Source organism: Cyphellophora attinorum, assembly GCF_001299255.1.
Source record: "Cyphellophora attinorum strain CBS 131958 chromosome Unknown Contig7, whole genome shotgun sequence".
Classification (NCBI taxonomy): Eukaryota; Fungi; Ascomycota; class Eurotiomycetes; order Chaetothyriales; family Cyphellophoraceae; genus Cyphellophora; species Cyphellophora attinorum.
In genome coordinates, this window is record NW_017253235.1 from 66,480 (window position 1) to 91,745 (window position 25,266).

General features: G+C 53.8%; 10 protein-coding genes across 10 annotated transcripts; 5 read left to right on the plus strand and 5 right to left on the minus strand.

Moving 5' to 3' along the window:
• Positions 1-404: 404 nt before the first annotated feature.
• Positions 405-2,097, minus strand: AB675_9486 (uncharacterized protein; the record flags this gene model as incomplete). Its single annotated transcript, XM_018150023.1, has 5 exons — positions 405-757; positions 806-1,042; positions 1,094-1,277; positions 1,326-1,566; positions 1,622-2,097. 5 exons carry the CDS (start codon positions 2,095-2,097, stop codon positions 405-407), a joined length of 1,491 nt encoding a protein of 496 aa, XP_018002197.1.
• Positions 2,098-3,431: 1,334 nt separating this feature from the next.
• On the minus strand, positions 3,432-4,264 carry AB675_9487 (Ammonia transport outward protein 2; the record flags this gene model as incomplete). Its single annotated transcript, XM_018150024.1, has 3 exons — positions 3,432-3,517; positions 3,571-3,904; positions 3,956-4,264. The coding sequence occupies 3 exons, from the start codon at positions 4,262-4,264 to the stop codon at positions 3,432-3,434; spliced, it is 729 nt and encodes a 242-aa protein (XP_018002238.1).
• A 650-nt stretch (positions 4,265-4,914) lies between these two features.
• On the plus strand, positions 4,915-6,741 carry AB675_9488 (uncharacterized protein; the record flags this gene model as incomplete). Its single annotated transcript, XM_018150025.1, has 2 exons — positions 4,915-5,228; positions 5,277-6,741. 2 exons carry the CDS (start codon positions 4,915-4,917, stop codon positions 6,739-6,741), a joined length of 1,779 nt encoding a protein of 592 aa, XP_018002376.1.
• A 926-nt stretch (positions 6,742-7,667) lies between these two features.
• Positions 7,668-9,068, plus strand: AB675_9489 (uncharacterized protein; the record flags this gene model as incomplete). The annotated part of the gene is made up of 1 exon (XM_018150026.1): positions 7,668-9,068. The coding sequence occupies one exon, from the start codon at positions 7,668-7,670 to the stop codon at positions 9,066-9,068; it is 1,401 nt and encodes a 466-aa protein (XP_018002436.1).
• Positions 9,069-9,849: 781 nt separating this feature from the next.
• Positions 9,850-10,794, minus strand: AB675_9490 (2-hydroxy-3-oxopropionate; the record flags this gene model as incomplete). The annotated part of the gene is made up of 1 exon (XM_018150028.1): positions 9,850-10,794. One exon carries the CDS (start codon positions 10,792-10,794, stop codon positions 9,850-9,852), a length of 945 nt encoding a protein of 314 aa, XP_018002223.1.
• A 912-nt stretch (positions 10,795-11,706) lies between these two features.
• Positions 11,707-13,070, plus strand: AB675_9491 (Salicylate hydroxylase; the record flags this gene model as incomplete). Its single annotated transcript, XM_018150029.1, has 2 exons — positions 11,707-12,381; positions 12,435-13,070. 2 exons carry the CDS (start codon positions 11,707-11,709, stop codon positions 13,068-13,070), a joined length of 1,311 nt encoding a protein of 436 aa, XP_018002563.1.
• A 388-nt stretch (positions 13,071-13,458) lies between these two features.
• AB675_9492 (uncharacterized protein) lies at positions 13,459-15,414 on the minus strand (the record flags this gene model as incomplete). Its single annotated transcript, XM_018150030.1, has 4 exons — positions 13,459-14,303; positions 14,434-14,719; positions 14,991-15,182; positions 15,334-15,414. The coding sequence occupies 4 exons, from the start codon at positions 15,412-15,414 to the stop codon at positions 13,459-13,461; spliced, it is 1,404 nt and encodes a 467-aa protein (XP_018002186.1).
• Positions 15,415-15,835: 421 nt separating this feature from the next.
• AB675_9493 (uncharacterized protein) lies at positions 15,836-16,534 on the plus strand (the record flags this gene model as incomplete). The annotated part of the gene is made up of 1 exon (XM_018150031.1): positions 15,836-16,534. The coding sequence occupies one exon, from the start codon at positions 15,836-15,838 to the stop codon at positions 16,532-16,534; it is 699 nt and encodes a 232-aa protein (XP_018002579.1).
• Positions 16,535-16,820: 286 nt separating this feature from the next.
• AB675_9494 (uncharacterized protein) lies at positions 16,821-17,495 on the minus strand (the record flags this gene model as incomplete). The annotated part of the gene is made up of 1 exon (XM_018150032.1): positions 16,821-17,495. The coding sequence occupies one exon, from the start codon at positions 17,493-17,495 to the stop codon at positions 16,821-16,823; it is 675 nt and encodes a 224-aa protein (XP_018002241.1).
• Positions 17,496-18,524: 1,029 nt separating this feature from the next.
• AB675_9495 (Pre-mRNA-splicing factor brr2) lies at positions 18,525-25,172 on the plus strand (the record flags this gene model as incomplete). Its single annotated transcript, XM_018150033.1, has 1 exon — positions 18,525-25,172. The coding sequence occupies one exon, from the start codon at positions 18,525-18,527 to the stop codon at positions 25,170-25,172; it is 6,648 nt and encodes a 2,215-aa protein (XP_018002360.1).
• Between the last annotated feature and the right edge of the window lie 94 nt (positions 25,173-25,266).

Here is a 25,266-nt window from a genome sequence, read left to right on the forward strand (position 1 = left end):
CCGGACCACGCGGCGGGAACAACGTACTACATAGGGAGACTATGAATGTATGACGACAACACGCAAGCAAAAAGCACGGGCAACATGTGATAGCAATACACTACAGCAGCGACAGCGAGATCGCCCTCACTCCTCTCACGGGTCGTTATACAAACCCAACTGCTTCGCAACAGCAAAGCCAGACAATAGGTGCACACACATATGACTGCAAATACCAACATGCAATTTGCTCCAAGGGGAAAGTGACCTTCCATTTGGGCATATCAAGTCTCTACAGTATAGCTGTGTTTTGCACGAGCCTTACGACTATCCATGATACTGTACACTCGGTGTCCGGCAAACCCGTTGTCCATGAATCACAAAACAAACTGGTTTTGTTGACCGCTCTGACACCAATGCACTGCTCAATACGACTTCTGCATATCCTTCTTCACCTCCGGAAAGTCCATGTCAGGGACTATAGGGTGCGAATTGCCATCTTGTCCAGCAACTGGTGGCGCAACATACTCCTTTCGTCCTGCTTTGTGCACTCTTCCGTTGATGACAATGATATTAAGCTTATCATGATCCTGCAGCACCTCGATCTCTTCAAGTGGACGTCCGTCAACCAACACACAATCCGCGAAGTTGCTGGCCTTCAACTGACCCATTTCGTGAGAGCGCATAAAGAGCTTCGCTACGCCGTATGTGGCGGCAATCAGTGCTTCGTGAGATGTAAATCCTAGGAGGTTCTTGAAATGCGCAAGGTCACGAGCATCTTCCACCGTGATCAGTGTCGACTCTGAGTGCTCAAGGAAGGACTTACAAGTGCCATGTGGAGTCCAGGCAAAGCCATAGTCTCCGCCTGGGAGTACAACAATTCCTCGACGATGCATCTCCCGCAAGCCGCGAATAGCATGGTCAAGCTCCTTCTTGTAGCCCACCTGTTCGGCCTTCTCCTTGTGATAACCGAAGGCTCCTGCATCATTCAGTGTAGCGATGAGCCAATTAATGCCAGGTGCAACGATGTGTTTAACTTTCTTTTCTTCTAGCATGTCCATGCCTAGGGCCTCAATTAGCATCAACGGGCACACCGTAGTTGCAGCCGACTTACCCTCCTGGTCAATATAGGAAGCGTGGTAGATCACATCAATACCATGCCTTACACACATCTTCACCGAGTCACGTGCTCGTGCATGGGCACATAGCCTCTTGCCTGCCTTGTGAGCTTCGTCCACGCAAGCAGCCGACTCTTCATCGGTGAAGTAGCAGTCTTGAGCCGATCGAATCTCAGTGATCTACAATCAGTCAGTTGTCGGCCCTTGCAGGCACGCGGAACGCCGTACCTCTTCTCCAGACATCGAAAGCTTGATATTGTCGACGCCAAGTCCGACATGGTGTCGAATGACTTCTCTCATTTCGTCCGGGCCGTCTGCGAATGCTGTAATACCTGCCACAAGCTCTCCATCGCGCCGAGCCATCTCTTTCCCGTTGGCAAGATATCGAGGGCCAGGAATGTCTCCTGCATTTATTGCGTCTCTAATGACAATGTCAAGTCGCTCTTTTGCCGCGGCCGCCCCGAAACACCTGTTGATCGGTCAGTTTCGTCGCCCCGGAACGGCATGGGTGGGTAGTAACAGACATTGTGTAGCCGGAGTCAATATAGCATGCCGCACTTCGCGCAGTCAGAAGAGTGTGCTCTTCAACGCCGAGTTCACCAAGCCGATCAAGGTCTCCGCCGTTCCATGACAGATGTGTGTGTGCATCGCCCAGCCCCGGGATCAAAGTCCTTCCCCTGCCGTTGAATACACGGACCTTTGGGTTTTTCTTGAGCTCTTCCACGCCCTCGACTCGGCCAACCGAAGCAAACCGTTCGCCTTTGATGAGTACATCACCTCTGTATGGCAGCTTTCCAGTGCACTCGAGTATTTCCACATCCAGGAACAGGATAATAGAGTCAGGATGGGTTCCCTGTAGGTGATACTCCTTGGGTTGTAACGATGGGTCGAAGTCGAGCTGATTTATATGTTCGAGATTCCGTGGTGGGCCGTCATATGCTGCCGGCTCGTACAACGGCGACGTCCAGTCGACCTCCTCAATAATGCGTGCGGGAGCCATCGCTGGAGCAATTCGAGGACAGTGATCTGCTGGTCAATGACCTTGCCGGAACTTGGGGATTCAACATTCCTTTTACAGTGCCCGATTACTTTCATTAGCCGAATCATGAAAAGGACCACCTCATAGACCCCAGACCACAGCATCTACTAGTTCCCCAGACGAATCCACCCCGGGATCTCAATTGTGCGGGGCCGTTGCATCCCTGCGTGGCCGGATCTGCGAAATTGGCTCACATTTTTCTCCGCCTTTGTCCGTTTTTCTCCCTGTCACCGCTTTTGTCCGCCTTTCACCGTCGCCATCTCCTGTACCTTTGCAAAAGCCCCCGCGACTTGGACGAGGCGAGCATGCGCCTGAACCCTCACGGAGCGCCTCGACCGGTCTTGTGGTGGCAGAAACGAATAACAGGATGGCGGGGATTCGCCCCGGCTTCGCTTAACCACTGGTACACGTGAGCAGAAAATCACTTCGGACTTGCTTAACGTGAAAAACTTCGGTCGTCGACAGAGCTCGATCCGATCATACTGCAGTACAGCCCTCGAACTTGTCCCTCGAGATGGGTTGGCTACAGCTCGGCCCCCGTAGGTGCATTCGATCGGAAAACACAGTTGCGACACACGAAGTTGTACGGGCAAAGCATGAAGGAGGCGCGCAAGCCGTCCATGTTGAACATGCAGACTGTGACGTTTCTACAGAAGCTCAGAGCAAATTCTCGCCTGCTTCCGTTGCACCCCAGGACTCTTCTCCGGCTCCGGCGACGCGAGTTTCACTGGGTAGGAAGTACCCTTTTCAGCCCAGCCACGTCGCCAATGCCTCATTACCCTTCATCCCGACATCCGAGGTCATCAGCAAACGCCAACCAGGCTTGACAGTCCGTCGCAACGATGTGCTGGACATGTCGGATCTCTGGATCGTCGTTGATGATGTTGTGTACGACTGTTCCGAATTCATAGACGAGCACCCGGGCGGGCGACAGGTGATTGCCAGCTTTCTTGGCGAGGACTGTTCGTGGCAATTCTGGCGTTTTCACAGTCGGGCGATTATGACGGAGTATGGGCTTGGGTTGAGGATTGGCAGAACTCGGGGCGCTAGGAATAGATTCCGAGAAACGCCCAGATATGTGGGCCTAAGGAGGTTAGGAGATGAGGCAAATTGAGCCTACATATCGCAATGATACACAGAGATCTACTTGGCTGCACTGTTCTTCCACAACGCAAACTGTGGCGAGAGCCGGCGTATCGCCATGATCTCCCTCCAATTGTCCCCTTACTGCTCTTCCAGCCAGCCTCTTGCACTTTTAGAACAGATGTGCACGTCTGCTGACCGTAGCCGACGCGTCAAGACTTTTCATGATACATGGCAAATGTAGGCACGTTGATCGGTGTCAGACCACTCGACCACAGCCCAGCACAGCCGGCCCAGTCTAAAGCATCTGTGTCAGCCACGGCACGCCCCTATCAGTACGGGATGACTTACATGAAAGCAGAGCAACCACGAAACCCAATGAGTTTGCTGCTGTCAGTACGCCGTCCGTGTTGGTCATGTAGCCGACAGCCAACAAAAGTAATTCGATACTCAAGACAGCGAGGTCGAGAAAGAGAATCCAGGACGACCGCATGGCAGCTATGGTGAAGATGACGGTGAGAATGAACCAGGCCCAGCAATACATTGCGAGTGCATTACCAAATTGGCTGTTCGGCAGTCCGGTGTCTTTGTCAATGTACGCATCCAGGATGCCAGTACCGGGGATGTAAATCATTGCGTAGGAGAAGTTGAAGGCTGCGTAAGCTGGGAAGACGGTAGCTCCAAACTATTACAACATGTTTAGTGGGCTGTAGCAGGACACTGCATTCAGACTTACCGTGTTACCAGCAACAAACTCCATTATGCCCGCAATAAACTGGCAGACGCCACCGAAGAACATGAGTACACCGATGAGGACATTTGGCGTAGTGAGATCCCGAGCGTGTACACCGAAGATGGAAATGAGAAAGATACCAGTAGCGAAGGAAAGAAGACCAAGCGGCGCCGGGTTTGCGAATGTGCGATGCACGACAGGTAGCGATGGCTGCGAGCGGTCATCGACATGCCCCCCTGCTGTGCGCTGGCGTTCGAGGTTGTCTGTCACAGCCTTCTCAGCGTGGTCTGTGGCATCGTATCCGTTCGACATGGCGTTGACGATAAGCTATGGTATGATTGACTATCAATCGTGGGAGCCGGTCAAGACTGATGGGAAACATGCCTACTCATATGTAACCACTCACAGCAGTTTAGCGTCCTCATCGTCGACGTCCCTAAAGCCAAAACGCGTGTCGGAAGCACCTGTCCACTACTCCTTCTCCAGAAAGCCTCGGCAAGCCTAAGGGAGCATTCCGAACGATCAATTGGAAAATACCCCGTGAATGTAGCCCGATGTCAAGAGCGGTGTAAGGCGGCGAGCTGAATATGGTTACGGCATCCTGGGCGGCGAAGCGCGGTAAAGCGCGGTGAAGTGCGGCGCCATCGCCCGCCCTGTTCGCGTTCTGCAATCTCCTGGGGGGTTCCGGCATTCGACACTCCTCCATCACTCGATTTTTGCGGACACGGAGACGAGGAAAATTCGGCCGTGCATCGGATTTGTTGCGTCGCTGCACGCGGTTGAATTCGTCTTGAGGCACATGCTCCGACCCGCACACGACCTGCATACCGCGACGTTAGCAAGCATGGGGTCGTTGGCTCTGGTCTCTTCTCGGAGAAAGTCTGTCAACATCCAAACTACCTATCTGACGTCTTCTCCCTGCCTTTGGTACTACTTACAGACATCCACAGCAGACATTAACGATGGCGACTAATGGTCATACCACCAGCCAGATAGCTCAACGCAGCTACGCCGCATTCAAGGTCAATGGCGAGCAGAGATCGCGCATTGGGCATTATGACTTTGATGCGCAGAAGCTCATCGCTATGACCTTTAAATCAGGCACACCACTGAGCAACCTCTACGAAGTGATTGAGGTCGGGGAAGATGGAATTGTTTTCACGGACGAGGAGTTTCAGGTCACCGATGTCAAGCTCTTGGCACCTATATCGGGGCGGGATGTGCTCGCAGTCGGCAAGAACTATGTCGACCATGCGAAAGAATTCAACTCCTCTGGGTGAGCATGAGCATTTGCGAGCCGCACGCTCCTGCTAAGTCCTGACAGTTACGATTCCTCCGACAAGGTGGACATTCCAACACATCCCGTCATCTTCACTAAACGGGCTACCTCAATCATAGCACATGGAGAAGAAATTTACCCTCATCCGAAGTTCACAGACTCTGTAGACTACGAAGGCGAAATCGGGGTGATTGTTGGAAAACCTGGCTATCGGATCCAAGAATCTGAGGCCATGGACTATGTTTGGGGCTATACGATCATCAACGATATGACGGCTAGAGAGCGCCAGCGCGATCACAAACAGTTTTACATCGGCAAGAGTCCTGACACATTCTGCCCAATGGGTCCCGTGGCGGTGCCAAAGTCATATCTACCTGATGTTCTCAAAATCGAGACAAGAGTCAATGGTGAACAGCGACAAAGCGCGACCACCGAACAGCTCATCTTCAGCATTCCTCATCTGATCAAAACACTCTCAGAAGGTCAGACGATCCAGCCTGGTGACGTTATTGCGACAGGAACGCCGGCTGGGGTCGGTTTTGGTTTCAGGCCCATGATTTTCCTGAAGCCGGGCGACGAGATCAGTGTCACTGTCACTGGACTTGGAACGCTCTCGAATCGGATCGCAGCGATGACCTCCAAGAACTACAATGTTGACCGGGTAACAAACGTCACCGTTGTTCCTACCTTCAACGAGGTGAGGCTTCGTGGTCAGAAGTCTGTTCAGATCGATGGCAAGACCCTCTATTACAAACGATTCGGCAGCGCTGATGCTGGGGCACCACAAGTGGTATGTATACATGGCCTTGGTGGGACATCGGATTACTTCACACCACTGGTACGAAGTTTGGGCTCGTCGGTCTCACTACATGTCTTCGACTTCGAGGGACATGGCTTATCTGCGACCTCAGCCTCCAGCCAGTTGTCACTCCAGTCTCTGGCAACTGACACCAGTCGGCTTCTCGCTCAAGTAGGTGTCGACAAGGCTCTTATTGTTGCGCACTCATTGGGCAGTCTCATCGCGGTACAGCTGGCATTGGACCATCCAGAGCAGGTTGCCAAACTCCTGCTCATGGGACCACCGCCATCGCCGCTGCCAGAGGCAGGAGCCAAGGCAGTGCGAGCGCGTGCATCAACTGTGCGAGCATTAGGCATGGCAGGAGTTGTCGATGCCATTGTCAGTGCAGGCACATCCTCCAAGAGCCAAGCAGAGCGGCCACTGGCAATAAGCGCCGTGCGTCTCTCGCTGATGGGCCAGGATCCAGAAGGGTACGCAAAGGCTTGCACTGCGCTTTCCACGGCTCCAGGGCTGGAGTTTTCCAAGCTGCAGTGTCCTGTCTCTCTAGTTACGGGAGCCGAGGACAAGACTTCGCCGCCAGACTTGTGCAAGAAGTATCAGAGTCAAGTCGCCAACTGCACATTGCAGACGCTCGAAGGCGTCGGCCACTGGCATCTCTTTGAGGACGTGCAGGCAGTTCAGCGGTTGGTTTCGGACTTCGTAAACGCATAGTTGGGAGCCGGAAATGCTGTAAATGTACTTGATGTTTTTGCTGCAGCTGCATCGTTTCCGTAGTATTTCAGCAGCCCTCAGATCACTGGACTCGAAAACTTTGTCGTAATCGTAGAAAAATACACAGCAAGATTGCGATAGTATCTGATCGCCAGCAATAAGCACCTCAATGAAGCAAGCCTACTCCGTGAACTGGCCTGGTCGGTATGATGACCCCAAAGTTGAGCAAAAGGGGGGCATCAGAAGCCCTGCAAGCCCCGGAAATGACGCCTACTTCTTGAACCCCAAGGGTTCGGAGTGCGCCTAGGCGCCACGCGTCGGTTTTTCATCTTGCAACGCTTCTCTCTTCTGACACAAGTCTCGTCGCTCCACCATCCCATTCACACAGCGCCTTTTAATCATTTCATGTATCAATCTTGGTGACAACAAGTCTCTGTTTGGCTCGGGTGAAGGGACTTCGATGCCATAAATTCGGATACAGTGCAATTCCCTTGAACAAGAGTAAACCAACCATGCCTCCTCAACAGGTGCGAAGAATGCCAGCAAGTTGCGAAAACTGTAGACGACGGAAAATCCGATGTCACGGTACTCAGGTGCCATGCGAAACATGCGTGCGCCGAGGCAGGGGAACGACATGCCATTTCCTGAAGGACGACAATCCCGGGTCAGACAACCCGGCGCACGGGAAGGAGACGGCTATGCTGATCAGCAGAATTTCGAGCCTCGAACAGCTTTTGAGGCAACAAATCGAGCTTTCGAACGCACTTCTCGACAAACATGTCGAGGCACAGCGATCCGCCCCCCCTGGTGTCTTCACACCGTCCGATTCGATCCAACACAATTTTCCTGAGCGATCGCAAACTTCCATCATTGGCAGGATCGCTACCGACTCGCAGGGCTATATGCGATATGTTCCTCTCACAATGATGACGGGTGTCGATGCGAGCTTGCTAGAGCATATCTACCCGGCTGACAGCAACATTTTGGACGTCGGCGACTCATGCAGCAACGCCTTCTTCACGAGTGGCACTACCTCCCAACAACATCTCCTCGACCTGCTTCCGTCAATGACACTCTGCGATGCACTGAAGACGGTCTTCTGTAACGTGTTCTCCCCGCTCTTCCACATCCTTCACGACCCTAGCTTTGATGTCCTGTACCAGAGCTTTCGAGCATCTCCGGAGCATGCGCCCCTCTCCTCTCTGGCATTGATTTTCGTAGTCATTGCAATTGCAACTACTGCGCTGTCGGAAGACGACCCCCTTCTGAGAGAACTGGGCCACGACACCAACACCAGCGCTAAGGTGCGCAGGTTGACGGCAAAGTACCAATCTGCCGCATTAAGATGCCTTGCGACCGACAACTTTATGTGGCGGCATACACTGGCCACGCTTCAGAGCCTCATTCTGCTGATCTACTCCTTCAGCCATACACGAGGACCATCTTGGTCATTGCTAGGGGCCACCTTCAACATCGCGGTCGCACTAGGTTGCCATGTCGACCCTGTGCGACTCGAAGGCCTCTCGGTCGTGGAGTCCGAGGAGCGGCGACGTTGTTGGGCAGGCCTCATGCTATTGTACACCATCCAGAATACATGCTTGGGGCATGTGGCGCCTGTCATCGTTACAGCGTCCGTCCAGCTTCCTGCAGATATCGAAGACGAGGATTTAGTAACGCTCGCATTACATTCACCACCCAACGAGGCCCAAACACCACGTCCTTCCAAAATGGCCTATATTCTACACAAATTCAAACTCTACCAACTCGCTGCTGAAATATGCCAGCTTCCGCCTCCATCCGCTGGCGCCTCCGCCGCTTCTTCGCTCGACGCCATCCATTTCCGCATAGCCTCGCAGCAATCCGAGCAACGAGCACACTTCGCCAACGTCCATTCCCTACCAGTATACCACCAAGCCCATCATCGCATCCTCAGAATCTACACTAACCACTTGTTCATCCTTCTGCACCGACCCTACCTACACAGTGCGGCGGTCCGTACCACCGAATCCGCCTCATATCCTTCTGCAACCTCGCCACAGCCCCCACTTACAGCCCAAACGTCACGCAGCCTGCATCAGATCCTCGAATCCGCGATGATAATCCTACGGAACTATCTCGTGCTCGCTGCAGGCCCCGATTTCGCGCCCTACCGCTGGTACGTGCACGGTGTGGGCGCTTTCCACGCATTGCTCGCCGCCGCAGCGCTGATTGTTGCGGCGAGTGACTCGCGGGCCGCGCTGGGCTCGGCACTACTCCCTCAACAGGAATTTCGGAGTTGGGGAATGGCATGCAGTGGCGGCAGGAAGGGACGGCGGAGGAAGACGTAGTGGCGGGATCCGCGGTTGTCCCGTTGCTGAGACGAACTTTGGAAAGCCTAAGAGCCGGTGAGGGGAGGAGCGAGATCTGTAGGCTAGGCGCAAGATTTTTGGGCGAAGTGTTGGGCTCGGTGGGTGAGGAGAGTGGTACAGGCCCTGACGGGATGTCACGATTGACCATGGGTAGTGCTGGGGCCTGGTCGGGTCGCGGGGGCAGCCATGGACCGTACTCACCTGGTCGATGACAGTGCCTCGAGATGGGTTGCTGCCTGCACCACAATCACGGCAGCTCAACCAGCGAAGTGGCATTTCCCCATACCAGTATGTTGACGCGAATGCTGGGGTAATGGCTAGCGCCTCCAGAGGTCAGGACTCGGCTCGCAGATACAGTGACGTTGACCTTGACGGCTGGACACCGCCGAAAAGGCTCGTGGAGCTCGTGTCCGGCGGCACCAATCAGCAGTGGCTCGCGCCTTCGTCGTTTGCTTGGGACGCATGGTTTCCGGAGGATGTGTCTAGCGGGAATTTTCCGACCGTGTGTCATGACGGCTAAGAGTAGAACAGATGCCCGAAATAAATCAGCACGAGACTCTACTGAGCGTTCCTCGGGCGGAGCGGAAAGCTGGGGTGGGCAATCCTCAATTGCATCAATAGCGATTGCAAACTATCCCTCGTCGAAGCACTGCTCGCGACAGCACGTCTCTTCGGGATGTGCCTGATGAAATTGCTAGAGAGTATATTGAGCCTGAGACGTGGCCCCATGGTGAAACTAGATTGAATTTGCACATTATCCTTACTTCTTCATGGCCGTCACGGTACCGCCACAAGGCTGACCAGTCTTCAATTCGATCCCTGCGCGCTGCTCCCACCTCTTCAGTAGCTCCGTGTGATCGGCATCAGGCTTCAAAGTGTCCATGGCATCCTGAAAGTACCTGTTCACAAGACCAGGCATCTCAGTCTCGAAGCCTTCGTGCTCAAACACACTCTTCGCGATCCCAACGTCCTTGATCAGCAGCGCCAGTTGAAAGCCACTCGCATACTTCCTCGGCAAGGCATCGCTCTGGTAGCTGTCCGTGGTTGAAAAGTTCCGCCCAGTGCCTACATTGAGCACGTCGATCATCTGGACAGGGTCGAGTCCGATCTTCTGGCCTGTCACCAGTGCATCAGACAGCGCGACGATGGATGCCGCGGAGACGTAGTTGTTGAGCGTCTTCATGGCGTGACCGGCGCCTAATTTGCCCATGTGGAAGACATACTTGGCCATCGACTGCAGCACAGGCAGTGCTCGGTCGAATGCAGCTTGATCGTCGCAGCCAACCATGAATGTTGCATCGCCTGTATCGGTATCATGTAAGTGTGCCTGCGTTACAGGCGAGTCGATCAGCACCAGACCTTGAACCTTGAGGTCTGCGCCCAGTGACATGGTATCGTACGGAGAAGATGAAGACGTGTCGATAACGATGGCGTCTTTCTTCAGGCCCTGGGCGATCCCGTCGCTTCCCAGCATCACCTCGCGAACGACTTTGCCCTGGGGTAGCATAGTAACGAGCACGTCCACATCTTTAAAGCCAGATGGACCTGCCTCCGCGATTGTTGTGCCGGGATTGGCGCTGGCGAATGATCTTTCGCGTTCGGGATCGGCGTCCCGGACGATCAGCTTGAAGCCGGCGCGAGGGATGTTGGATGCCATTGAGGCGCCGGCTTTGCCGAGGCCGATGTAGCCTACTGTGAGTGTCATAATGGTTCTCGAGTGTAGAGGTTGGTCGAGCTCGTGTTGATTCGGGTGTGCTTGCCAAGCACTTTCTTTTTTGATCGGGCTGTGTCGAGTCTGTTCTTGCCTTCCCTGAAGTGGTCGCCTTCTTGCCTGCTAGTGAAGGACAATAGTCAGTAATGTGATGGGTCAGATTAGTTACGTTTTCGATTCATCTAGCTCTGCGAAGACACCTGAGAGACAGTCGTCGTGGCTTCTCCAACTCCAGCCCTCGTCAGGGACTGACAATGTGACTGCCGTGTCCCAGAATGCCTGGCGGTGATGCATGCTTTGTCGGTCGACTGCAGCCGATCGTATGATAGTGGGTTTTCCCCGCAGTAATCTCCTCCAACGCTCTTCCCCAGAGTGCTTGACTCTCCATTGAGTTCGGGGTGTCCATAAAGGCCTTGTCCTCCTCCTAGCAAGCAAGCGGGAGAGACTCCCAAGCAGGACGGGACGTACAACACAGGTTGTAAGAACAGCAACGCCAAGTCGAGGAACGGCTGTCAGAAAGCGCGGTTGCTCACAAGCGCGGCTGTTCACGTGTCGCCTTGGCGCCGTCGGCAACGGCATGTGCGTCTTCCGACTCCCGGCTCCCGCCAAAGAGGAAGGCACGTCGACAATAGAGAGTGCTGGTCTACAGACTTGAAACCCTCATTCAAAGTGACAACATCCGGTTCATGATAAGCGCGCCCCATCGCAGGTAAGCAATGCAGAGCTATGTCAACGGCGTGTCTGATACAGCTCATCGTCGGATACAGCACGCCTATGGAAACGTCATTGGATATATGAGACTTTCCCCTCTCCGGTAGGTAGGTTATTGAGAATTCTGGCACCTCAACACACCCTAGGATCTAGATACACGACTTCCTCGACCAGCGGATCGCAACCGAATCAGCGATGCCACAAAAAGACTTCCACGTCGCCATCATCGGCGGCGGCATCGCCGGCCTCACCCTCGCCATCGCCCTAGCCCACCGCAACATCCCCTTCACAATCTACGAACAAGCGCCAGCCTTCGGTGAGATCGGCGCTGGAGTCTCCTTCACGCGCAATGCCATTGAATCCATGGACATCTGCCACCCGGACATCCGCGCCGCCTACGACAAGGTCAAGACCGTCAACGCGTGGCCGAGCAAGCAGAAGGTGTGGTTCGACTATATCGATGGAACGAAGAGTTCCAAGGCCGGTGAGCGACAGGACGCTGAGTTTGTGATTAGTAGTGAGCTGGGCCAAAATGGTGTGCATCGAGCGCATTTTCTGGATGAGCTGGTCAAGGTGCTGCCGGAGGCGAAGGAGATGGCGGTGTTCGGGAAGAGGCTGTTGTCGATTGATGAGCCGTCGAGTCCAGATGGCAAGTTGACGATGCGGTTCGAGGACGGCACGACGGCAGAGGCAGATGCTGTGGTCGGATGTGATGGGATCAAGAGTCGTGTCAGAGCAGCAATGTATGGTCTCGACAGCCCGATCGCCAAGCCAGTGTATACTCATAAGTACGCTTACCGGGCCTTGGTGCCGATCGACCAAGCAGTTGCGGTGCTGGGCGAAGAGAGGGCGAAGAACGCCTGTATGCATGTAAGTGTTAAGCCACATATCTGCCGACAATGACCACTAACGGGGAATAACAGATGGGACCAGGCGCCCACGTCCTCACTTTTCTCGTCCAGCACGGCGAGTTTATGAATGTCGTCGCGTTCAAGACCAACTCAGACGACTGGCCAGAATACCACCGATTGACACGACAAGCCAAGCGAGAAGACGCGCTTCGTGACTTCAGCGACTTTGGCCAAAGCATTCGATCACTACTCGAGCTCTCAAAAGACGACATCGACTGCTGGGCAATCTTTGACCTTCACGACCATCCCGTACCTTCCATGAACAAAGGCCGCATCCTCATCGCTGGCGACGCCGCCCACGCCACGTCTCCGCACAAGGGTTCCGGCGCGGGTCTGGCTATCGAAGACAGCGCTGTCCTCGCTGAGCTGCTTGCTGATGATCGCGTGCAGTCTGTGAGAGACGTGGAAGCTGCATTCGACACCTTCAACGAAGTGCGCAAAGAGCGCGGCCAGTGGCTCGTGAATGCAAGTCGGAGAGCAGGAGATCTGTACGAATGGCGAGCAGAAGGTGTCGGCAAGGATTTCGCAGCAATCAAGAAGGAGATCGATGAGAGCAATGCCGTGATATCCTCGGCAAGTGTTCGACAGATGGTAGAGGAGGCGCAAGAGGTGCTCGCAAGAAGACTGGGCACGAAGCAACGTCTTTGATCATTGACATTTCAGGCCAGCATCCTCTGCAACAGCAGCCATCCGTGTGGTATCTTCGCCAGATGTAGCAGTTAACACCTCTTCCGGTATTGTGACGCCCTGGCGGCATTGCGCGCGGTGAGGAAACGTCGAACCCACCGGAGTCTGCATCGACATAGTCCAGAGTCCGCCAGGCATCCTTCCCACGCAGACAGATCACAGTACTGACCGCACGCCCATGTCCGCTGTTGCGGTCTCAATAGTCTCGTCTGAGACTCGCCGGTAGTTGGCATCGGCTTCCTTTGCGCTTCGGACTGGCCTCACATCCTGCTGGGCGACAGCTCAGTCCCGTCTCCTACGAGGCGCACATCCTGGTGAAATAGCGGTCACAAAGCTGATCGCCAGTGCCTTACGTGACAGTATAATACTCAACTGGCAGTGTCTCCTTAATTCCCTCCAGAGCGACATAATGCATATCATCACTGAACCAGCAATCTGTTTTCGTGCAGTTCTCGCCATACTGGCACCGATGCCCGTAGAAGCAATCCGGATCCTGACAAGCCGTTCCCAACTTACAAGGGCTGGTTCTGGCAACGAAGCGCAACGCCTGCTTCTCTCGTTCTTTGAGCGTGCCGGCATGGGAGTGGTTACAAGTAAAGAAGCCTGTGTTGCCCTTATCGCAATCGCCCCGGAGATGGTGCCGGTTACAGAGCTTCTTTTGCTTCAGTTCCTTCGCTAGATCGCGATCAACATCCTTGAGAGGTTTGTCAAGACGTTGGCCTTGAGAGTTAACGAAGATGGTCTTTCGCCCGGTCTTCTGAGAAGTGGATGCTGAGGTGGTTGGCACTGGTGCTGCTTTTGGCGGCTCGGTCACGTTCGGGCTGTTAATAGTTAACCGTGCAATGAGAGCATCGGTGGCATCGCCATCGCTAGATGATGATGAGGCCGGTTGGCGAGCAGGCGGAGCTTGCGTCGCCGTTGACCAAACCGATGCCTGAGCGGCCTGTTGAGCAGCTACTGTGCGAGTCGGAAGCGCTGTGTCGCGGAAGATCTCCGGAGCTGAGACCACGTCCAGATTTTCGGCTAGAGGTTTGAGGTCTTTTGCGAAATCGCGTCCTTTCAGAAGTGACAGGTGGAAACCAGTGGAGGCGTTGGGCATGTTATCGTGGAGGAAACCCGCGTGACTGCTGTCACCCGAAAATCCTAGAATGATCTCTTTACACTGAATATTGCGACTAAACAGTTCGAAGTTTTCTGTCATAATCGTCAGTACTCTGTGATTTGAAGCTGGCCCAACCGTGATTCGAAGCTGACCCAGTCGTGGTTCGAAGCTAACCCAATCGTGGTTCGAAAAGCAGAAGGTTGTGGCAACAGAATTACTCACCTCTGATCTGTTTATCCGCTGCCTCTTTCACTTTGCCAGCATCGATGATCTCGATTAATCCTCGTCTGTTGAAACCTGATACGAACTTATTGAACTCGATAGGGTGTGGAATGACTTTAGCCTCGGTGTAAGTGCCGGCCAGACCAGCAAGATTGAGATAAATCCGGACTTGGATATTCTTCCGATAGTCACCTCGTGGTCTAAGCTGCTCGACGAGTGCGTTGTGGAGGTCTGTGGCGGCGCGATCACCGCCTTCTGCGCCGTCGCGGATGTAGCTGTCGTTGAACTGTGACGAGTCAGTCAGAGACAGAATAAAAATTGGGCATGGACCCATGCTGAAAGCGTTGAGGCAGCAGCCTTGAGCTCGAAGTATCGTTGAGACAGAGTCAAAGTATCGTTGAGACAGAGTGCAAGTGACGATGAGACAGAGCCCAAGTGACGTTGCGAAGGAGTCGATGTAACGTTGAGACAGAGTCGAGTCATCGTTTAGACAGAGTTGAAGTATCGTTGAGAAAGAGAACAATGGCCCAACATCGTGACCCAGCGCGCTGACTTACCAAGACGTCGTCTCCATCTATCAGTACCACTGCGAATTGATCTAAGGTGACTGCCTTCTCCAAGGAATCTAGTCGCTTTTCGGCCATTTCAAGCTTTTGTTGATAGGTATCGCAGGTCATGTCGGCACGCTGAGATCGACGAACAGCATCATCTCGCTCTTTCGATAAGGTCGAGACTTGTTCAATTAGGGTCTGGAACGCGTCAGTACAGTACTTTGGAGCAGGACTCGCAGACCTCGAGCGCATGAGAGATTTCGACGATGTTGGCTCGGCGGAAATAACATGGTAGGGCGGGCTTTGACGAGTGTTCATGGTGTTCTGCAGACAGGGCAGTAGTACTCACGTCAAATATCTGATGTCGTCTGTCGTCCGCCTCGCGAATCTGACGGTATTCATGCTGTAGAGCAGCTATTGGGTCTTCCATTCTGTGATCTAGTTAGCCCGGCGGCGGCGTTGGAAGCACATTCGTGTGAGAGTACGACATCTTAAGAGCAATCCGGACAACGGAACTTTGTTTGCCTGATTTCGAATCGTTTTGAAGTGGTCCAAAGGGCGGTCTGCAGCTAAGCGCCCTGAGGTCCGCCCCAGCCTGACCTACAAATGTGACGCGTCGAATGTCTCGGACGCACTTCGAGATGCTGGACGTGGGAAACTACCTAGGTAGTCAGACGGACGGAATAACTTTGGTTGGCTCGAATGTAGGAAAGTGATCAGGTTTGCCTTATGACAGGCGCGATCAGGCAAAAGTGGGGCTTCAGCGGGGAAAGTGTGAAGTACCTACCCCAGCTGCCTTTAGTTCTTGCACTTGCAACAACCTCGCTATCCCACGCCCAACAAGAACGACCATGCAAAGCTCGCAAGACCCCGAGACGCTAATACCATCAGCATGCCACCGCGTGCTCTTGACCTCCGAACTCCTGGAAGCGATCCTTCTTTGCCTACCAGTGGAGACAATACTCCTCAAAGCCCAGCGGATCTCTGGAACATTCCGGTCTGCCATACAAGCGTCCAGGCCTCTTCGACAACACCTCTTCTTCGAACGCGACCCGGCGAGCGGCGAGGACAAGCCGCGTTTGAATGAGGTTCTAAAGAAACGCCTCTTGACGCCCCAACGTCCGCTCTGGAAGACCAGTTCATCCGGTGTCTGGACGATTTTCTTCGGCGATGCCGGTGACACGAACGCCGACCGCACTTTGCACTTGATCGCCGCCGATGTAAGCTGGCGCGGCGGCCATCAGCAGGAACTGCCACCTTTCATGCTTAAGAAACGCCGCGCTACAAAGCCACCGCCACCGCCACCGCCACCGGAAATTGTAATAACGTGGGGAGTCGCAGTACGATGTAGTGGAAGGCCGGATTGTGAGCTATGCGCAGAGCATCGCGCCCTCATGGAGAGCAGTTCAAAGGACATGTACTTAGCGCAGCCGCCGTGTTCAGTGGTCTTCAAGTTCCCGCATAAAGGTGAGATAGCGTATCGTACAGCAAAGACCATCGAGAAGGCTGGTGACGTGATGGAGGCTTCGGAGATTTACTTGAAGTGGTAGTGTGTGATATGAAGGGATCGCCTTGGCGTTGGCACTCCTGCATTGTCTGCTCGGAAGAATACCAAATGTTTTGAAAAGGCCGGAGACGCTTGCCATCATCTCATTGCATGTTCTGAATGTCATACTAGCACGGCGCCAGCGTGGCCTCTCCGAAGATCTCTGAATGGGGTCTGCTGCGCATCATAGTATGCTCAACGACAATTTCGACCCTCCTTTGAGTACTCGCAGTACGGCTGATGTCCAAAGCTTGCCTTCGGAGACCATCCAGGTCAGTTTCATGTCAGCTTCACGCAGCCGCAACGACCAGTCCAACAACACCGCTCCCGAGCATCAACAACGCCCTCACCATGTTCAGCTTCCTAAAGTCCTCGAGCAGTGTCCTCGCTTTCTGATCCTGCTCCGGCGTTGACTCCCGCTCCGTCTTCTCCATCGGCCCGCTCATATCCTTGAATTCGGAAAGCTGATAGTCTCCATCTACATCCGGTGGGCCACCAGAGTTCTTGAGCTGCTCATCCGACACTCCTTGCCGCTGCTGCAACTTCCTCTGCTTCTGACTCGCTGCGCCTCCAAGGTCCTTGTTGAGCTGAATGATATCGAAGTTCGGATGTGGGACCATTGCGAAAGCTGTGAACGGCGCAATTGCAAATGCGAGTGCTGCTGCCGCAAGATAGCCTGAGACGCGGCCGTGCTTCAACAGCTGCGCTATTGTCAGTCCGCTGCTTTGAGCGGGTTGAGCTGTGTAAGCAAGGCATAGGAACGCGCCGCTGGAGACCAGCGCTGCTTGCGGGAAGATGTGCGAGCCACGGCTGAAGAACCAGCGGACTGACGGGAGAGAGCGAGAAGCGGGCTGTGATTTGAGGATCGGTATGTCGAAGAAGTTGAAGGCGAGGAGCGCGCCGGCGGAGAGGAGGGAGGTCGTGATGCCGGTGACTTGAAGGACTTTGGTTGTTAGGGTGGTCATGGTTGACGGTGGTGTTGCACGGACGTTGTTGGTCCAATGTTTCCTGAGTCTACCGTTGGAAAGTATCGAGAACGGCGATCTGTTGTCTCTTCTTTCAGAGTTGCTTTGAGTGACGTCGTTTACTGTCTTTGCTGTGTATCATGGCAATACCGGTCACAGAAATATAAATGCAATACTACAAGTTCCTTGATGGATGGATATATATCCTTACCATCTCATTCATTCGGAATAAAACGTCCCGACTTACAGGTGCGAATACTGCATACGACAACGTCAGTCAGGTTCGGCTCACCATAAAAAAGTATTCACTGGGAACACAGCAGGTCGTGATATCATCCTCGAGGCCGATCTTGGCAGGGGTCTGAAGCATGTTCCGCCCACTGCTAAGGTTTGGTCGGCAACAATTGTTCCGAGCAGTATATTCACATCGTCTGGTAGACATGGTCCATCGCCAGATGATTGAAAGTGTGTCGAGGTTTAGTGTCTCCTTTGGACGTGGTCAGCTCAGGAGCCTGCCCGTGGCATGGCTATCGCTGAGCATACGTCGACGGCCCGTGTATGGTAGACTACGTCGTCGGGCTCAAGAAGGCCGCCCAATGATAATGAGGCTGCTGCGAATAGCACAGACAACTTTGGAACTTGCGAAGAAAGGCCGCTCGTATTGTAACAAAAAGAGCAGTTACGGGAGGCGTAAGGTACTGAGTAGAGAGAAGGTGGACTGGACCTACGGCGGAAATAAGAGGACATAATCAGATGCCAAGATATCGAGTTGATGTATGTCGACTTTTTTGTCGCGGACTGCCGCAGTGCTGCCGCGGTGCTGCCTACACTGACAACTGTTCGAATCCCTCGCCACTCGCCAATATCTACGTAGGGGCCATAGTTTTCGACTGCCGGAACGCCATCCCCTTACACTCTTTCATGACCGGAAGCGCCACATAAGCGGCTACGCCTCCATCCTCTCTGAACACATCCCCGCCGCAGGCGAGACCACCCTCAACGGGACAGCACCAACACACCACCCTCAAGATGGCGGAACCAAACAAGCTCGCCCAGTACAAGTACTCGGCTATGTCAAATCTGGTTCTGCAGACCGACAGAAAACATATCGCTCGCCCTTCAGAACAAACAGGTGACCCAGAGTCCTTAGCTGGACGGCTGAATATCCGTGATATGGGCGCAAGAGTCAGGCGAGAAGAGGCGCCTCGGCAACAGAAGATTGCACTGAATGCTGAGAGAGGCGATATACGCGAAGGCGAAGACGTTCTCGAGCGTGAGCGGAACAAGAAGCGAAAGCGAGGCGAGACACAGCGCGGCGGGCTGGTCGCAGCCGGAGACACATTCATTGAGGGTCTGAAGTACCGACCACGGACGCAAGCGACACGAGCCACTTACGACCTACTTCTGAGCGTCACGGCGCAGGCACTCGGTGATGTGTCGCAGGAGATCGTGCGGAGTGCTGCTGATCAGGTGCTCGAGTACCTCAAGGACGAGAACATGAAAGACATGGATCGCAAGAAAGAGATCGATGAGCTGATCGGCGCGCCCATGACCCCGAAACAATTCAATGAGCTGGTCAGCCTTGGCAAGAAGATCACAGATTACGACGATCAAGAAGACGACCAGAACGGAAGCGCAAATGGTGACGCCGAGGACGAACTGGACGATCGGCAGGGAGTTGCTGTTGACTTTGCAGACGATGATGACGAGGACGAAGACGGTCTCGATAAGAATCTGGAAGTTCGGGATGGTGACTCTTCAGATGACGACGATGGTCAGGACCGGCCAGAGGAGGACGAGGCTGCAGAATTGAATCCAGAACCTGATGACGGTGACAGCGATGCCGGCATGGTCCTGGATGGTGGTCTGACAAAGTCAAAAAGCGAAAAGCAGGTCGAGGTCGTGCCGCTTCATGAGATCGATGCCTATTGGTTGCAACGACAGATCGGCACAGCCTACGATGATCCGCACGAGCAGCAGCAGAAAACGCAAGAAGCGCTCCAGATCTTGTCCGGCGTCACAGAAGATGGTCAAGAATTGTCGTTGCGAGACATCGAAAATGATCTGATGGAAACATTCGACTATGAGCAGCCCGACCTTGTCTCCAAACTACTCAACAGCAAGGATCGCATCGTCTGGGCTACGAGATGGCGGAGAGCTGAGCAGGACGCACAGTTGCGTACGCAGGTCGAGAATCAGATGATCGAGGCCGGCCAGCGGTCAATACTTGCACAGCTGCTGGGTGGTGCCCAAGAGCAGGAAGATCCTCGACCGTCGAAGAAGATGAAGATGGACCTGATGGACGTCGACATTCCCAAAGCGGCCGAGAAGGAAGAGCAGAACGGAGACGGCCTCCAGCGCAATCTTCAGCCACAGAAGACCATCAATCTCCAGAACCTTGTATTCGAGCAGGGAAACCATCTTATGACGAACCCGAAGGTCGTTCTACCTCAAGGTTCTACCAAGCGGACTTTCAAGGGCTATGAAGAGATCCACGTGCCTGTGCCGAAGGCGAAAATTGACCCTGGAGAGAAGAAGATTCCTACCTCTGACCTTCCGGAGTGGGCTCGATCTGGCTTTGGCTCAGCACCTTCACTCAATCGAATTCAGTCGAAGTGCTATCCGAGTGCCTTCCATGGAGATGGCAACATGCTCATTTGTGCACCCACTGGATCAGGTAAAACGAACGTGGCCATGCTCGCGATGCTACGCGAGATCGGCAAGCATCGCAATCCTGAAACCGGCGAGATCATGCTTGACGACTTCAAGATCGTCTACATTGCTCCTCTAAAAGCGCTCGTTCAGGAGCAGGTTGGCAACTTTGGTGCCCGACTGAAGGGGTATGGCATCACGGTATCAGAATTGACGGGCGATCGCCAACTCACAAAACAGCAGATCGCAGACACGCAGCTTATTGTCACGACACCTGAGAAATGGGACGTCATCACTCGCAAGGCTACCGATTCGAGTTACACACGACTAGTGAAGCTGATCATCATCGATGAGATCCATCTACTGCACGATGATCGTGGACCCGTTCTAGAAAGCATTGTCAGTCGAACCATTCGAAAAATGGAGCAGACTGGCGATCCGGTCCGCATTGTTGGTCTCAGCGCAACCCTGCCAAACTACAGAGACGTGGCAACTTTCTTGAGAGTCGATCAGCAGAAAGATATGTTCCACTTTGATGGATCGTTCCGACCTTGTCCGCTGCGGCAAGAGTTTGTTGGCGTCACAGACAAAAAGCCGATCAAGCAGCTCAAGATCATGAACGATGTGTGCTACACCAAGGTCCTCGAGCATGTCGGCAAGAATCAACAACAGATGCTGATCTTTGTGCATTCTCGGAAGGAGACCGCAAAGACCGCAAAGTACATTCGCGACAAGGCGGTTGAGATGGAGACTATCGGACAGATAATGCGTACGGATGCCGCTAGTAGAGCCATCCTCACGGAAGAAGCAGATGCATCCAACGATGCTAATCTGAAGGACCTGATGCCATACGGATTCGGCATTCATCATGCTGGCATGAATGTGACAGATCGTACAGCAGTGGCCGATCTCTTTGCAGCAGGCGATCTCCGGGTGCTTGTCTGCACAGCGACTCTGGCGTGGGGCGTCAATCTGCCAGCACATACAGTCATCATCAAGGGTACGCAAGTATACTCGCCCGAGAAAGGTAGCTGGGTTGAACTCAGCCCGCAAGACGTGCTTCAAATGCTTGGTCGAGCAGGTCGTCCACAATACGACTCGTACGGCGAGGGCATCATCATCACCTCGCAGAACGAGATACAGTACTATCTGTCGCTCATGAATCAGCAACTGCCCATCGAAAGTCAGCTCATCAGCAAGCTGGCCGACAATCTCAATGCCGAAATCGTGCTTGGCAACATCCGGAATCGCAACGAAGGTGTTGACTGGCTAGGCTATACATACCTGTTCGTTCGGATGATCAGGTCACCTGGTCTCTATCAAGTTGGCGCAGACTACGAGTCCGATGACGCGCTCGAGCAGAAGCGAGTTGATCTCATCCATTCTGCCGCAATCGTGCTGGAGAAAGCTGGCCTTGTACGCTACGACAAGAAGAATGGCAAGCTCCAAGCCACGGACCTCGGACGTATTGCATCGCATTACTACATCACCAACAACTCAATGCTGACGTACAACAACTTCCTTCAGCCTGCCATGGGCACTATCGAGTTCTTCCGACTGTTCACGCTCAGCGACGAGTTCAAGTACATTCCAGTTCGACAAGACGAGAAGCTCGAGCTTGCGAAGTTGCTCGGGCGCGTGCCTATTCCCGTCAAAGAAAGCATGGAAGATCCTCAAGCGAAGATCAATGTGCTGCTACAAGCATACATTTCGCGACTCAAGCTTGAAGGTCTCGCCCTCATGGCTGACATGGTCTATGTCACGCAATCCGCTGGTCGTATTCTGCGTGCGATCTTCGAGATATGCCTGCGCAAAGGCTGGTCACACGTCGCGAGGACAGCGCTCGATCTCTGCAAGATGGCCGAGAAGAGGATGTGGCCGACGATGACGCCGCTCAGACAGTTCCCGTCCTGTCCGAAAGACTTTATGCAGAAAGCTGAGCGCATCGATGTCCCGTGGTCGAGCTACTTCGATCTTGATCCTCCAAGAATGGGCGAGCTCCTCGGCATTCCGAAAGCCGGCAGAATGGTGTGCGAGCTGGTCAGCAAATTTCCTCGTCTTGAGGTGCAAGCTCAGGTGCAGCCAATCACCAGATCCATGCTGAGGATCGAGTTGATGATCACACCCAACTTCACGTGGGACGAGTCGCTGCATGGCAAAGCAGAAGCATTTTGGATTTTGGTCGAGGACTGCGACGGGGAAGAGATCTTGTTTCATGATCAATTCATTCTGCGGCAGGACTTCGCCGAGGGCGAGTTGACGGAGCACATCGTTGACTTTACCGTGCCCATCACCGAGCCCATGCCGCCGAATTACTTCATTTCGCTTGTGTCAGATCGATGGATGCACTCGGAGACCAAAATTCCAGTATCATTCCAGAAGTTGATCCTGCCTGAGCGGTTCCCGGCGCATACTCAGCTTCTCGATATGCAGCCGGTTCCCGTGCAAGCGCTACGACGGAAAGATTACATCTCGCTGTATCCAGACTTTGATAGATTCAACAAGATACAGACTCAGACGTTCAAGGCGCTCTTCGACGGAAACGAGAGTGTCTTCGTTGGAGCACCAACCGGTAGCGGCAAGACGCTATGTGCAGAGCTTGCAGTATTGCACAGCTGGAATAACCCCGAAAGCGGCAAAGCTGTGTACGTGGCACCGTTTCAAGAGCTCGTTGACAACGTTTTTACGGACTGGCAGAAGCGTCTGGCAAAACTGCACGGCGGCAAGGTCATTGATAAGCTCACTGGTGATACCAACAACGACATCCGGGTCCTTGACCGCGCTGATCTTATCCTCGCCACTCCCTCCCAGTGGGATGTACTTTCGCGCCAGTGGCAGCGCCGCAAAGGCGTCCAAGCTGTTGACCTCTTCATTGCCGACGAGCTGCATCTCCTTGGTGGCGAAAGCGGCTATGTCTACGAAGCTGTGGTCTCGCGCATGCACTACATCAAGGTTCAGCTCGAGTCTAGCATGCGCATCATTGGTCTCAGCGTTCCGCTCTCCAATGCTCGAGATGTGGGCGAGTGGTTGGGCGCAACGAAGCAGACAATCTACAACTTCAGCCCTGCTGCTCGGCCTGTGGCCCTGGAGCTCCATCTGCAGTCTTTCAGCATACCACACTTCCCGTCACTCATGATGGCCATGGCTCGTCCTGCCTATCGCGCTGTGGTGGAGATGTCTTCGGACAAGCCTGCCATCATCTTCGTTCCTAACCGGAAGCAAGTCCGCCTTACAGCGGTTGATATTCTGTCTGCATGCATCGCCGACGATGATGACGAGCGGTTCTTGAACGTTACTGTCGAAGAGCTGCAACCGTTCCTGGAGCGAATTGAAGAGAAGTCGCTTGCTGAGTCTCTTACGCACGGCATTGGCTACTACCATGAAGCACTCTCGTCTACCGACAAGCGGATCGTGTCGCATCTGTATCAGCAAGGTGCCATCCAAGTCTTGCTGGCGTCCCGCGACGTCTGCTGGGAGTTGACTCTCACTGCGCATTTGGTGATCATCATGGGTACGCAGTACTTCAATGGCCGCGAGCATCGATATATCGACTACACAATCGCCGAAATACTTCAAATGCTGGGCCGATCTTCACGACCTCTTGAAGAAGCAATAAGCAAAGCCGTGCTTATGGTTCCACAAGTCCGTCGCGAGTACTACAAGAAGTTCCTCAATGAAGCTCTCCCAATCGAGTCTCATCTCCAGCTCTACCTACACGACGCGTTTGTCACCGAGATCTCCACCAAGACCATCCAGTCTACACAAGAAGCCCTGGATTGGTCCACCTATACATACTTCTATCGCCGTTTGCTGGCCAACCCATCCTTCTACGGCCTGCACGACGCCAGCCACGAAGGCCTCTCGACTTTCCTATCAGACCTTGTTGAAACCACACTCAACGAGCTCTCAGAGGCCAAAATTGTCGAGCTGGACTCTTCTGACGACTCCGTGGCCCCACTCAATCCAGCCATGATCGCTGCATATTACAATATCAGCTTCATCACCATGCAGACGTTCCTCTTATCGCTCACCTCTCGGACCAAGCTCAAAGCTCTGCTTGAAATCATTACATCCGCTACCGAGTTCGAATCGACTATCCAACTCCGCCGTCACGAGTCACATCTGCTACGACGCATCTACGATCGATGTCCCGTGAAGCTGTCCGACCCTCAATTTGACTCTCCGTCCTTCAAAGCTTTCGTGCTCCTCCAGGCACACTTCTCGCGTCTGGCTCTTCCGATCGATCTCGCCAAGGACCAAGAGTCGATCTTGCTGAAGACTCTGCCGTTGCTGTCCGCCGCAGTCGACGTGCTCTCATCGGAAGGCCACCTCAATGCACTGTCCGCGATGGAGCTGTCACAAATGGTTGTACAGTCCATGTGGCTCGACCGCGATAGTCCTCTCCTGCAGCTGCCGCACTTCACATCTGACATTGCCAATACCTTGTCAAAGCAGTACCAGATCAATGACGTGGAGGAATTCATGGCGGCCATGGATCCGTCCGAGAACAAGGACTACAAGAAGCTCGTTGCGGAGCTCAGCAACTTAGGTCTCGGGAACAAGGAGCTCGTCGCTGCTGCAGCGTTCACGAACGAGAAGTACCCCAACATCGAAGTCGAGTTCGATGTCCTCGACAAAGACGAGATCACCGCTGGCGAACAGGCAGTCCTGAACGTCAAGATCACGCGTGAGACGGACGACGAGGACGAGGAAGACGCCGAGATCGACACGACTGTGCACGCGCCGTTCTACCCTGCGTCCAAGATCGAGAACTGGTGGCTGGTGGTGTCGGAAGAGTCTACGAGGTCGCTGTTGGGGATCAAGCGGGTGACGATCGCGAAGAAGGAGATGCAGTACAAATTACCGTTCTCGGCGCCGGAGATCGCGGGGGATAAGAAGGGGCTGAGCTTGTTGGTTATGTGTGATAGCTATATTGGGGTGGATCAGAGTTTGGCGTTTGAGGTTGATGTCAAGCAGGGTGAAGATGAGGATGAGGAGGATGGTGATGAGGAAATGCAGGAGTAGAATGCCATAGCAGAATCTGCAGATCGGAAATAACTGACTGGGCGAGTAGTGAGCCGTTCAAAGCAGAGCAGGTATAGACGAACAATCCACGTCG